The 13,709-nt window shown below is 34.8% G+C and overlaps 1 protein-coding gene across 1 annotated transcript; it reads left to right on the forward strand.

Annotated features, from left to right (window-relative positions):
• The first annotated feature begins 4,620 nt into the window (after positions 1–4,620).
• On the forward strand, positions 4,621–11,480 carry LOC140883316 (tryptophan--tRNA ligase, chloroplastic/mitochondrial). The gene is made up of 15 exons (XM_073289741.1): positions 4,621–4,747; positions 4,820–4,969; positions 5,838–5,925; positions 6,063–6,104; positions 6,459–6,548; positions 6,641–6,763; positions 7,263–7,334; positions 7,480–7,592; positions 7,742–7,763; positions 7,861–7,926; positions 8,254–8,310; positions 8,673–8,719; positions 8,854–8,935; positions 9,561–9,650; positions 10,271–11,480. Exons 1-15 carry the CDS (start codon positions 4,680–4,682, stop codon positions 10,409–10,411), a joined length of 1,251 nt encoding a protein of 416 aa, XP_073145842.1. The 5' UTR covers positions 4,621–4,679; the 3' UTR covers positions 10,412–11,480.
• The last annotated feature ends 2,229 nt before the right edge of the window (positions 11,481–13,709 follow it).

The raw sequence follows: 13,709 nt of genomic DNA on the forward strand, positions 1-13,709 counted from the left end.
TTACCTTTGGAGTTGTCTCCAAAGCTGATCTTTGGTCCTTTGCACAGCACAACTTCTGTTAGAAGTTCTGGATTCCCTGTCATGTGCCGTGAGCAACCACTATCTAAGTACCAGGTAGTGTCCTTGATAGAAGTGGTCTTCTCGCCCATTTGGACTTTCAGTACCTGCAAAAAGTGAAGAACTTTTGGTACCCATATCTAGTAGGGTCCAGGTCGGATTAGCCCTTTCGGGACCCACACCTGGAACACCCTTACAGGTTTGCCCGTGTGTGTGTCCAGAAATCTGTGCGGTCGATAAGCAGTAAATGTGTGTGCTTGTGAGGTTGCTGTGTGCTGCTTGCCTTTTTTATCTTTATCAGTTATCCTGTACCTCTTTTGAACTGGCCTGCAATTAAAGTACTGGTAAGACTTCTCCTTTGACCATCTTCTCTTAGAGTAGTTACACTCATTCCATGGCCTTTTGAAATTAGATTGGTTTCCCTTTCTTCTTTCATTAGGTTCTGGTTTAATCCAAGTTCCTCTTTGATTAGAGATCTGGGGATCCACATATCCCAGCCCTCTATGCTTAGAGCTTCGTTCGTTAGATACTTTCTGATTTTTGTCAAAGCTACACTCATCATGTTCATATATCGTGCTAGACCTGACAAATCTTATTTTGTTAAGATTGCCTTTGTCCAGGCTTGACTGATTACAAGATTCCATAGACTGTTCATTTGTTCCAAACCCTAGACCGGTTTTGTCATGTGCCGGTCTTTGGATTTCTTGAATCTTGTCAATGGTTACAGAAGATTTATTCCAAGCCTTAATTGTTTCAAGTAGTTTTTTGTTCTCAGTCAAGGTTGCTTGGAACACTCTTTTCAAGGTGTCATTCTCAGTAGCCAGCAGACTTAGCTTGACCTTAAGACCATCAAGCTCTTTTCGCTGCATGCAGCTTGATTCGCTTGACTTATCTTTTAGGTCAGCTCTTTCTGCCTTTACCTCCTCGAATTCCTTGGATAATGCTTTGTATTCATTAGCCATTTCGTGTAAAGTAGTAACTAGATCACTGTGAGTAAACTCAGGTGAACCAAAGTCAAATACCTCCTCAGCTTCTTCTTCGATGTCAGCCATAAGGCATTCCACCTTTTCATCATCGCTGTCATCTGAAGAGCTTCCGGTATTGGGGTTGTCAGAGTCAGACTCAGCCCACTTGCTTTTGCTTTCGTCTGCTACTAGAACCCTTTGGTCTCTTTCTTTTCTAAACGTCCTCTTGTCCTCCTTGCCCCTTCTTCTTTCGAAGAATTGCTTCTGATCATTGCTCTTAGGCTTGGTGCAATCTGCAATGAAGTGGTCTGGCTTGCCACAGTTAAAACAAGTAGGACCATCGTCTGTATGGTCCGATTTATGATAATTTTTAAATTTAGAATTGTTTTTACGCATAAATCTACCAAATTTCTTGACAAAGAGTGTCATGGCTTCGTTGCTGATTTGCTCAGCTGATCTCTTTGGAGCTTCCTCGACCGGTGGACGTATCACCGTTGAGGTTAAGTCCTTGGTTGGTTGAGAGGTAGATGGTTCATCTTCTGTCCTCATGTTGAGCTCGAACTCGTAGGCTTCGAGATCTGCAAAGAGATCATGCAGTTCAACCTTGCTTAAGTCTTTTGACTCCCTCATGGCCACTGTCTTGATCTCCCATTCTTTGGGCAAAGCTCTCATAACCTTCACAGCAATTTCACGGTTAGTATAAGTTTTTCCTAAAGCAATAAGATCACAAATGATACTACTGAACCGTTCATCAAATTCAGCCATGGTTTCCCCTGGCTTCATTTTGGCATTGTCATATTTTTGAATGGCCATGGTGAGCTTGTTTTCCTTGGTCTGGTCATTTCCTTCACACAGCTGAGTGAGCTTCTCCCAAATCTCCTTTGCTGTGGAGCATGACTTGATTTTGCTGAACATGTTCTTGTCCAGTGTTTTGTATAGGATGTCCCGGGCCACATTGTCAAGATTGGCCTTCTTTTTGTCCTCAGTAGTCCACCCAGCTCTTGGTTTCTCAATCATTTGTCCTGCACCATCGGTTAGAGCTGGGTTGACCTTCATGATTTTGATAGGACCGTCTGTTATGACATATAGCATGTCATCGTCCTGTGCTACAAGATGTGCCTGCATGCGAATTTTCCAGTCATCATAATCTTATTTAGAAAACATAGGAATTTTGTTGAAAGAAGTCATGATTTTAAAACTTTAGATCAGCAGTTGAGAAAGGAACCCGCTTTGATACCACTTGTTGGGATCGGTTCAGAGGGTAGAGGGGGGGGGGGGTGAATACACTCTGAAACTTATTTTCTTTCTTTTCAAAATGATCAAGTGAAGTTTAGTTCACTTAATCTGTTTTCTCAACTTCTAAAACGGTTTGAACAACTTAAATAGTGCGAAAATAGTTCAGAGGTTTTAGTGATGCAAAGGCAAGTTATAACACGATGTATGAGCAATATATAAGATAAATATGCAGTAAAGACTAAGGCACGATTTATGGAAGTTCGAAGGCTTAATCCTTCTACGTCTCCCCTTCTTCCACTTAGGAAGGAATTCACTAGAAGACTTTGGTTATTACAACGTCTTGCAATACACCCACTTCAGACTTAGGACTTATCCAATGCCTAATCCGAAACTCCTAGATTTACACAGATAAGATTCTCAGTTCTTATCAGACTGGTGGAAGCTTTCAGAGTAGCTTCAAGTCTCTTCAATAATGAATACAGTCCGGTTGAGCTTCTCAAACTGCAGAGCGGTCGAGAGGCTTGGAAACCCTAGGATGATCCTTGAAGATCAGATATGTAAACTGTAGGCGAGGGTTTATTTGAGCAGCAAGTGAATGATCTTGTAAGTGTGCTCAAGTATTGCTTCAGTATATCAGATGAGGACTTCTGATAGTATTCAAGTGATTGAGTTGATTGAGATTTTTCGTGTTGCTTGTCTTCTTGTCACTTCTTGAGCAATCTTCCCTTTATATAGGTCAATCATCAACGTCTTTATTTTGAACGTTCTGATGCTGCATTGAATGCACATTTAATGCTTCATAAATGCATTGATGATTCTGCATGAAGATCGTACACTTCTTTAAATGCAGACAACTTCCAGGGTCCAAAACTGGTATAAACGGTCGAATGCTTTATCTGTAGCCATTCTGCGTTTTTGCCATTTTAGTGCAACCTGTTGTCTCGATGCAAGAGTCAACAGATCTTCTGATACGCCGGTTTATCTCTCGATGCAAGAGTCAACAGATCTTCTGATACGCCGGTTCTGCTTTTGATAAAAGATCTTGCAATGAACGTCTTGTCTCAAGTATTTGTCTTGAAATATCTTGATAAGCAGTTGGCATTCTACCGGTAGATAGATTTATCCTCTGCTGGTTTGAATAACCAGTCGATAGGCTTGTGACTGCAACCGGTCGAGAGACAAAGGCAGTTGACAAGCTTCCGGTAGATAACTTGAAGGGTTTAGACGGTTGCGGTAGGAGTTGTAGTAGATTCCTGAAATACAAAAGATTGGCAGCACATTTCTATACAATGAGTTGTTGTTTGTTATCACCAAAATGTCGGATTCAACAGATATTATTGTCATTTTATTTAAAATTAAGCTTAAAAGCATTTTTCTTTCAAACGCTCAGGCTTTAACTTGTATTAACTTTGAAATTTTATATTCAAACATTTTCTACTTTTATTTTCAACTCACTTTTAAATAAGTTGAATCTCTACCAAACACTCTCGAAATATATTGATTAGGGACTTGTACAGTTGTGCCACTTGAATGCAACCACGCTAAACATTCATAAAGGATTTGGACCTTATGATTTATCAGATATTATCCCGCACCATAGTTGACATCTGACATCGACACTAATTTGATTCATTTATGTTTAATAATGGAGTATAACACCAATTTAAAACTTGAAAAGTGAAACACGCATGCAGGAATCTTCAAACGTGAGGACAAAGGAGAGCCTATAGGCAATTAAAAATCGGATGGACCTTTTCAAATTAAATTGGAATTCTCCCTTTTGACTAGGACAAAATTATTGAAATTGGAATTCTCCCTTCTGACTAGGACAAAATTAAATCCTTCCGTCCTTCCTTCGTCACTGTGTAGTTCATTTGACATCAAGATCTCAAATTTTAAACAAAATGCGTCAGTCGTCACCACGTGTAGTCCATTTGACATCAAGATTTAAGTCTCAAGTTTTAGACAAAATGTTATGTTCAAAATTTAATTGTAACAAATCTTAACCGAAGTCAGAATAAATAAATAAAATCCTCCTTGGTAAATAAGAACGTTCATAGTAACAGAGGACATGCATTACAAACTAGACACATGCTATTATCCATCGGATGTGCTGAAACAATAACCGTTGGATCAATGGGCCTCACGTGATTTCAGGTGAGGACTGAGGAGCATGTGATCTCACTGGAGCTGGCGTAGCATCTGCCTACAAAGTGGGTTGGGTTGGGCGGAAGTTTGAAGATTTGGTGGGCAACAAAGCCCGTGGAATGGTATTGGGCCCTCAAAGATATGGGTCTAGTTGTTTGTTGTTAGAAAAAGCCCATATACCACTATTGGGCCGACAATTTGGCACTTTTTTGCTTTCCTGGTTCCATTTCAAAATCCCTGTTCACAGAAAAGATAGCACAGCGGGCGACTGAAATGGGGCGCTCTTTGCTCTCTCAGTTCTCAATCCTCTCCAACATTTCTCCACGCTCCATCTCCTCAATGTACGTTTTCGTTCTTCAGCTTCATCTTTGCAATTTTACAGCATTGTGATTCGTTTTCGTTGTTTTTTGAAGCTTGCCGAATCGTGTTCATCTGAGTTATTGCTCGAGTAGAACGAGTGTGCTACATCAACGGAGAATTCAAATTGGCGGGAGCTTCCGATGCCTTTGCAGCGTCGCGGTTTCTGAACCTTTGACTTCTGAGACTTCCTCCAGCTCCGTGAAGTAATAGTTCGTTGATTTTCTTTCCGTTGTGGTTCTGATTATTTTTGTTTACTGTTGGCTCTGTGCATTGGTTTGCGGAGGGATCGCGAGTGTTTATGGTTGATACCATTGTATTTGAAGAGTTGGAATTGAGCTTGGAATGAATTGCGTTTAAATTTGAATTGAATATTCATATGTTTCAATTGTACGAGCCTATGGATCTTAATGCATTACTAATTTCTTAGGAGTTTATTCTCATCATATGATAACTTTTACTTGATTTTGTTAAGGATTATGGAGATATAAAATGTTCTGAGTTATTTTCGTGTGGAATTTGACAAAACTTTAGCATAGATTAGAGTAGCTGCATTGATTAATTCATGAAACTTAACGGAAGAGATGATACTTGTAAGTTGTGCTGGATCACCTTATTATCATTTTGTAACATGTAAATAACTTTTATTAGATTTTTCTAGTCTATATATTTAAAAAAATTATTTGAAAGTTGTAGTGCTGAACGGATGTCTGTTTATCTTGTGATGTTTGACCTGCGGACAATAAAGTTGACAAAACCATGTTATCCCCTGTTGTTTTACAGAGGTGTCAATTGACCTCGTGTTGACTCCACAATGTTTCTGTGATGAGGATAATTGAATTTTCCGATACAATGTTGATTATCCTAATTGTGGGCACCATATGTGTAATATAGTTTATCATTATCATCTTTATCAGCCAGAATGTGACACACTGCATCATTTATAAGCACAGGAAGGAATTCTGAGCTATTATTGGTTTACTGTCAGATTGGAAATTTCAATTTTTTCATCTTCTTGACATTGTTGAAGAACACATTTACTTAATGAAGCACGTTTGTTGGCTTCATGTATAGGAAGAGAATAGTCTCTGGCGTCCAGCCCACGGGATCCATACATCTTGGCAATTATCTTGGGGCCATAAAAAATTGGATTGAATTGCAGGTTCGTTGTCAAAATATTTTATGGGACGATTAATTTGCTTCCACCCACATGATCTCAAAATTAATTGTATTTGATTCGGACTATTAATGAACATTTTTTTTCAAGCCATTCTTTCACCTTTATATTCCTCCTTGCAGAATACCTATGAGACACTCTTTTTCATTGTGGACCTCCATGCGGTATTTCTTGATCCTTGATGTTTCTTTTCTGCTGCACCATGTTCTTTATTTTTCCAATGTAAATAATTCTCTGCTAATTAAATGTTTTCTTTTACTGTTTGCTGAACTTGCAAGAGACCTATGATGTTACATTTGGCTTCCCTGTTCAAATTCCCTGTGCTACAGAAATATATTTCTCTTTGTAGGGATTCTTATGTTAATTTTATATGATGAGTGAAACAATGTGATGCAGTATTATTCGAAGAATGTTTAATTCAGTGATGCATTTTACCGTCGATTGATTATTCTCCAAATGCGAGGCTGTTCAATGAGCTTTCTTTCTAATATAGATTGCTCTGATTCTGTTAATTTCAGATAACGTTGCCATATGATGCACCACAGCTGTCAAAAGCTACAAGAGATACTGCAGCTATTTATTTGGCATGTGGGGTGGATTTATCCAGGGTCTGCCCTTCTCTTGCGCTACTTTAACATTAATTTTTTTGGCGGATCTGTTGCATTATGATTTATATGCTGTGCCTAATTTCCAATTACAGGGTTCAATCTTTGTTCAGTCTCATGTTCGTGCTCATGTAGAACTGATGTGGTTATTGAGTTCTGCAACCCCAATAGGTTGGCTCAACCGAATGATACAATTTAAAGAGAAATCACGAAAGACAGTGAGTTTTATGGTTGCAGCTCATTAATATATCTAATGTTTAATTTTTTCATACATGTAACCTTAGAGTCCTCTCAAGTATTACTTTTTTTTAAAGAAAAGCTGGACCAAATACAAGATAGGTTGTTGTGCAGATGATACTACTCAAATCTTCTTTCTTTTTTTTTTTAGTATTTTCAATTTTCTGATAATTTTAGCTGCCAATATTCTCATCAGATACCTTAAGCCAATGAATTTGGCGTAAACCAATAATTTTTTGCTCTTAATAGAAACTATATGATTGAATAAGAGTATACAAATTCCTGAAACAGATCTTATGCCACAATTTTCCAATTCCTATATTGACCATGAGGGAATCGCATACCTTCAATTGATTTTTCTTATAGGAAATTTTACATTTATAGCAATTTTTTATTTTGCAATCTAGTGATGTATATCGATCCTTTTTCAACTAGAGGACTCACATCAGTACTTTATCGTTTTTATATTTTTGCATGTAGGGGGATGAAAATGTTGGAGTTGCACTTCTAACCTATCCTGTTCTGATGGCCTCTGATATCCTTTTGTATCAGGTAATTTTGTCGTGGCGCTTTTGCTCTTCCAGTTATGAAAGTAATCACTAACAAATGCTCACCTCAACGCTATGGTAAACTCATGTCTTTAATGAATAAGCCTGAATTGTTCATTATGGTCATAATTGTAGCATTATTTGTGCAGTCTGATTTTGTTCCTGTTGGTGAGGATCAGAAGCAACACCTGGAATTGACTCGAGAATTAGCTGAGCGTTTTAATTATCTTTATGGGGGAAGAAAATGGAAGAAGTTGGGAGGGTAATGTACTTTGTTTTTCAATGTTAAGATGCAGTAGCAAGTCCAATAAGTTAACTTTCATCCCAATTTTTTTTCCTGTTATTCTATTTGTTTTTCACTTCGTCGTCAGGAAATCTAAATGATTTGTTTAATCCACTCCTCGACCAAAGACGAGGTGGTGCTATTTTTAAGGTGGGTACTGTTCTTCGCTTCCTTTGATGATATTCGATTGGACACCCGACAAGACGGAGTTTGTATAACATTTACTTTGATGGTGTTGTGGATATAGGTTCCTGAACCCCTTATTCCACCCACAGGAGCTCGTGTGATGTCCCTCACCGATGGTCTTTCCAAGGTTCTGAATTTTTATTAGTTCTATACTTCAATAAGATAGAGGGTAGTTTTTGCAATTAGGGCGTTAAAAATATTAAAGGGTGCCTGAAATGGTTACTGATAATCCATGATTGGATGAACTTATCCATAAGACTGACATGGTTTCTCTAGCTTGTCAACTAATAGCAGCAAATCTCTGGAAATGGGACGGTAGTTCCTCTCTTTATTAGTGAAATCTTCTTTACTTCTTGTTGCATCTCAAATCTATTATTGGCTTTTATGGATTTTTCCTCTCCTTCTTGATGATTACACCTCTACCTCAACTATAACTTAATCTTTTTATATATAGATGTCAAAATCTGCACCATCTGATCAATCTCGAATCAATTTACTGGATTCAAAAGATGTGAGTAAGATCTATTCCGCCTTCATTTACTCTCTTTGGGTGTTTTGATGCTCGTGATGCAATTTTGTCTGGTAACAGTTTCTGTTTGAGGCTGGCATTTATATTGATATTCTGTACTATCTTTGAAGGGAGAAAAGTACGATATGTGCCCTGAAACTATTATTTGATTGCGGTAGCACTGTTTAATTTGGTGAATTGTTCTTATGCGAAAGTTTGTTCAAGAGTTAGAAAGCTATGCGTCAAGTGTTCTTTATTTGTATCTTTCATGCTTCTTTGTATAAGAGATCATTTATAGTACAAGTTCCGGCTATCGTCTTTAGATCTTCTTCATCTTAATGTAACTTTGTTTACTGGTTTTGTAGGTAATAGCCAACAAAATAAAACGTTGCAAGACTGATTCATTGCCGGGGTTGGATTTCTATTTATTTGTCCTGACACTGCTTGTTTTAGTTGTTATTGACTCAATGTTTATCTATATTATAATTTTGAGTGACCAAGATAAATCCTTGTGCTGTAACCTGTCGTTGTTTTGGGATCATGCAGTTTGGAATTTCACAATCCTGAAAGACCTGAATGTAATAACCTTCTTTCGGTGTATCAGCTTATTACCTACAAGACAAAACAGGTAACAAATTTTCAAACTGGGAACTGGTGGTTGCACCTATAAATTCATTTGCTCACCTCTCATTCTTTGAAGCCTTATCTATCTCGCCTATATATTGTATCAATTTAAAATTGATATGTTATTATGTTTGTAAATCTATTGATGGAATGGAATGCGCAAGACTTACTCTAGCATTCTTTATGTTCTAAAACATACACTGCAGATAGTTATGTGAATGAAGATTGATATAAGTGCAGCAAACTGTTGTACACAGATCAAGTTCTTGTTTTGCAATGTAGCCGTAATCAAAGTTGGCTGCTTATCTTAGAATTGTTGTCGGGAATATTTTTCCGTGTTACCCTGCCTTCTATACATGTGATGCATTTTTTCAAGTTCAATCAGAACACACCTTTCTATAATCATGAGTGTGTTTGGATAGAGAAACTTTTCTACGGGAAGCACTTCATGATAGTTCTTTTTCTTAAAAAACTTGTCATTTGGATAGAGCTGCTCTTTAAAAACTGCTTTAGAAGCCAAAATCCAGAAATAAAAAAATGTAGTATTTGGGTGTCTTTCAAACTTTTTATCCAAATTGGCAATGCTAAATAGCTTTTTGGCATTGAATTTTGAGGATTTAATGATGCAGGAAGTTGAAGAAGAATGCAAGGATATGAATTGGGGAGTTTTTAAAACCCTTCTTACTGATGCATTAATCGAGCATCTTCATCCCATCCAGGTTACTTCCGCATCTTAATGCCTTTCACGTACCATGAATGATACAGTACATGCAATAAAAGAACTGCTAGATTTGGATTTTTTTATTCCAAAACCACTTATGTGTTCTCTCACATACTAGTGATGCCATTTTTCCTACTTGTGATTGATTGGGTATTCCAATTTCTAAGAATTGAACTCTTATAGTTGAATTTCTAATATATAAAGCATTAAATTCAAAATTTTAATATCAAGAACATTAAAATCCAAGAATGAAATAACTCTGGAGATTCTTTAGCATTAAAATAATGCCCAAGAAAATTCTAAATATTTTGTGATTTGTAGATTTTGAAATTTGTGGTGAACAGTGATCTCATATTGTGGAAGACAAATTGCTTAGAATTGTAAGTACTATAGCAGGGTCATGTCGTCTCAAGGATAACAAGCCAGACTCTTCCTTCGAACCAAAATGAAATTATTGTTAATTCTATGAAAACTTCCATAATTATTCTTCTTGCTCCCTAAAATAGATAACCACACTTTACCAACCCTTCCAGTCAACCCTTTGTTTCTTCGCCCTCTTTTCGTCAGAGCAAAGTTGTTTTACTTTGATTGTAAATTTTAAAGTCATGTTCCGTGCAGGTTCGTTATGCAGATATTATGTCTGATGCCACTTACTTGGATACCGTTCTAGCTGAGGGTGCTAGCAAAGCTGAGACCATAGCGGAAGTTACTATCAACAACGTCTACCAGGCAATGGGATTTTTGCGGAGACGTGCATGATGACGGTTGCGGCGGTGCAGCTGAATAGGTCAGTGTCCTTCCACAGACCTATACTACGTCATATATTGAGTCACCAATATATATATATTTTTTTGGACAAGTGAGTCACCAATTTTTTTCAACACATATCATGCAAACTAACCGAACCATATTATTCTCCTCGTATGCGAATTCTTTAAAATTTACGATGGAACAGCTGAGTTATAATCTTGTCTTGGAGATTAATACTTAATGAATCATTCCATTTTGTATTTCTTTAACTTGATCGTTGTTGAGGACCAGCATAAGTTCTAAAAGTGAAATCATAGTAATTTGAATATAGTTTCTTTTCCGTTTTCGAAGATTTCGATTCTAATTTGGTTAAATTTTGAAATGGTTTGAACTAAAATTCATTTCTAAAGATGTAATTGCCAAGTAAAATTTACATTGTTGTTTGCTGGATTATCAACACACTAGCTATAATTTTTTTTTAATTTATAAAACAAGAATCGAGATAAGGTTTTAATTTAGTTTATATAAATAAAGAAATTTAGATTTTATAAATTAAGTATAGGTATATTCCAGCATTAAACTTTAACTCAAATTTACAATTTTGAATTCGATCTTTTATTTTGGAATTATTTGAATTTAATGTCCTCAATTTGGTTGGTTTTTATGCAAAACTAAAAAATAATTATGGGAGATAATTTTATGCTCCCTCCGTCCCAATTATAATGTTCACGTTTTCTTTTTGTTTGTCTCAAATATATAGTCATATACCATATTTAGTAATATTTGTTTACATTTTTTTTTACTAATATACCCCTATTAACTACACCTTAAAATTGTGCAATTATTTTTTAATACATTAAATAGGGATAAAATAGGAAGTTTATATAAAATTTGTTTTTCCAATAAATTTTTTTTAATCTGTGTGAAAAACAAAACAAGACAATGTAATCAAGACGAAGGAAGTATTTGATTTATGATTCCGAAGAAAGGACAAATCAGGCTGGCCCCCACATGTCTGCGTGTTAGTGTTTTTTTTTTTTGGATAAAATTACTTTAAATCCTTAAACCTAAACTTAAATTTGTTTTCAGTTCCTGTCAAAAAAATATGAGCTTAAACTCTTTGATCTAAACAAAAATGTTTTTGCACTTCTTGGGCTCACATGTCTTTTCACGAGTGAAATTCTGTACAAAACTTCGAAAATATGGTACTAACGAGTACTATGTAGTTTAGATCTGGTACAAAAGAAAAGATTTTGAGTATAAAATATGAACATCTTTATTAATATCAACACTTGCAACATATGTTTAAGTACTTGACAATCATATATTTGTACCAGATTTAAAACATTTGGTACTCAAATATTATATATCATTATCATATTTTCAATGTTTTGTATCAATTTTCATCCAAAAAAGACAAATGTGTCTTAATATCAATATTTTCTTACATGTTTGAGTATTCAAAAATCATACATTAATACCAGATTTGAAACAATTAATACTCAAATATCATGTATTTATACCATATTTTCAATGTTTTGTACCGATTTTCATCCGAGAAAAAACAAGTAGGTCTAGGAAGTGCAGAAAATATTTTTGGTGGATCAGGGAGTATAAACACTTTTATTTTCTGACAAGGACTGATCACAAACTTATATTTGGATCTAGGGATTTAAAGTACATTTACCCTTTTTTTTCAAAATTTTATTTTTATTATGTTGAGAACTGGTTTTAAAAAGGCAAAATTTAAGTATTGTAAAAAATGTATTTTAAGAGTAAATTTGTTTTAAATCCTCACATTCAAATATGACTTTGCATTCAATCTCTGTTAGAAAAAATATGTTTGAGTTCTCTGATCCATAGCAAAATGCTTTTGTACTTCTTGGGTCGACATGTTTTTTCTCGGACGAAAGTCGGTACAATATATTGAGAATACAATACAAATATATTATTTGTTATCATAAAGTGTTTCAAATTTGGTACTAATATATGATTTTTTAGTGCTTCAATATGTATGTAAGCATTGATATTAATTTAATATTAATTTTTTTTAATTGAACGATGTGTGATGTTGGAGTATTAACTGTTTTAGATTTGATACTAATATATGATTATTAAAAACATGTGTTGCAAGTGTCAGAAATATTTTTGTGTGGATCGGAGACTTCAAACATATTTTTTTCAGACATGGATTGAATGCAAAAATATGTTTGAGTTTTGGGAAACTTGCCCATATTTTAATGCTTTCTCCATATAATTATTAATTATCAAATATATTCAGTCATTTTATATGTAGCATTTGGCAATGCCTTGATGCGTGTTTGTGTACATTTTTTTTTAAAAAATTCTTTAGATTACAGTTAGTCTTTTTAACCTTTTGGATTTATATTATATTATAAAAAAAGGAGATATTATAGTTATGAAATTTTACTTCGGTGAAGGTATAATAATAATTTTATTTCGATGTGGTGTAATTTGATCGTATCAAAAGGAGGTTGTGACTTATTATGTAATTATTTTTCAACAATTTATATATACTAATATCCTATCGTGTCTTTGTACGATCTTTTATTTTGTAAAATTTTATTTAAGATTTTAATTTTTTTTGTAAATATTTATATTATAAAATAAGAGCAATATTATAATTTTAAAATTGTATTTCGGTAAAGGATATAATGATAATTTTACTTTGGTATAATTTGATGATAATACCAAGAAGAGGTTTGAATAGAAAATGCGTAGTATTGACTATTGATAGACGTGACGACATTATCATTAATGACATATTTTAAATAAATTTTGCAATAGAAGAAAAGATTTTTACATGAAAAGATTCAATAGTGATAGCTACATTAAATTACATTTTTATTTTTTAAAAAAAATCAAAGCCTTGACAGTAAGTTAAAATCTCTCGTCACAGTGGAAAATTTTATTTGGATTTTCAATGGAACCAAACTTTAATGTCAAATTTGAAATTACATTGGCTAGATAACCCTGCGACAGAGTTGTTATTGAAATAATCAAATTTTCTGATGTCAATATGATGTCAGAAACGTAAAGTTTTCAATAGAAGCGAGTTATAGTAACTTCTGCAATTAATTTAACATATTAAAGTAAGATGATGGGAATGAAGCAGAGGAACCAAAGGGGAACAAAATAATAATATATATTAGGCGTTTAAACAAGTAAAATGCACACCATTTTAAATTAATTAAGAAAGAACAAAACTAATACGTCTTACATCAGAATAACCGCACAGCGATCTGGCCAAACGAGAAAAAATTAAAAGAAAAGAAAAATAGACACG

Source organism: Henckelia pumila, chromosome 1 (genome assembly GCF_033568475.1).
Source record: "Henckelia pumila isolate YLH828 chromosome 1, ASM3356847v2, whole genome shotgun sequence".
Classification (NCBI taxonomy): Eukaryota; Viridiplantae; Streptophyta; class Magnoliopsida; order Lamiales; family Gesneriaceae; genus Henckelia; species Henckelia pumila.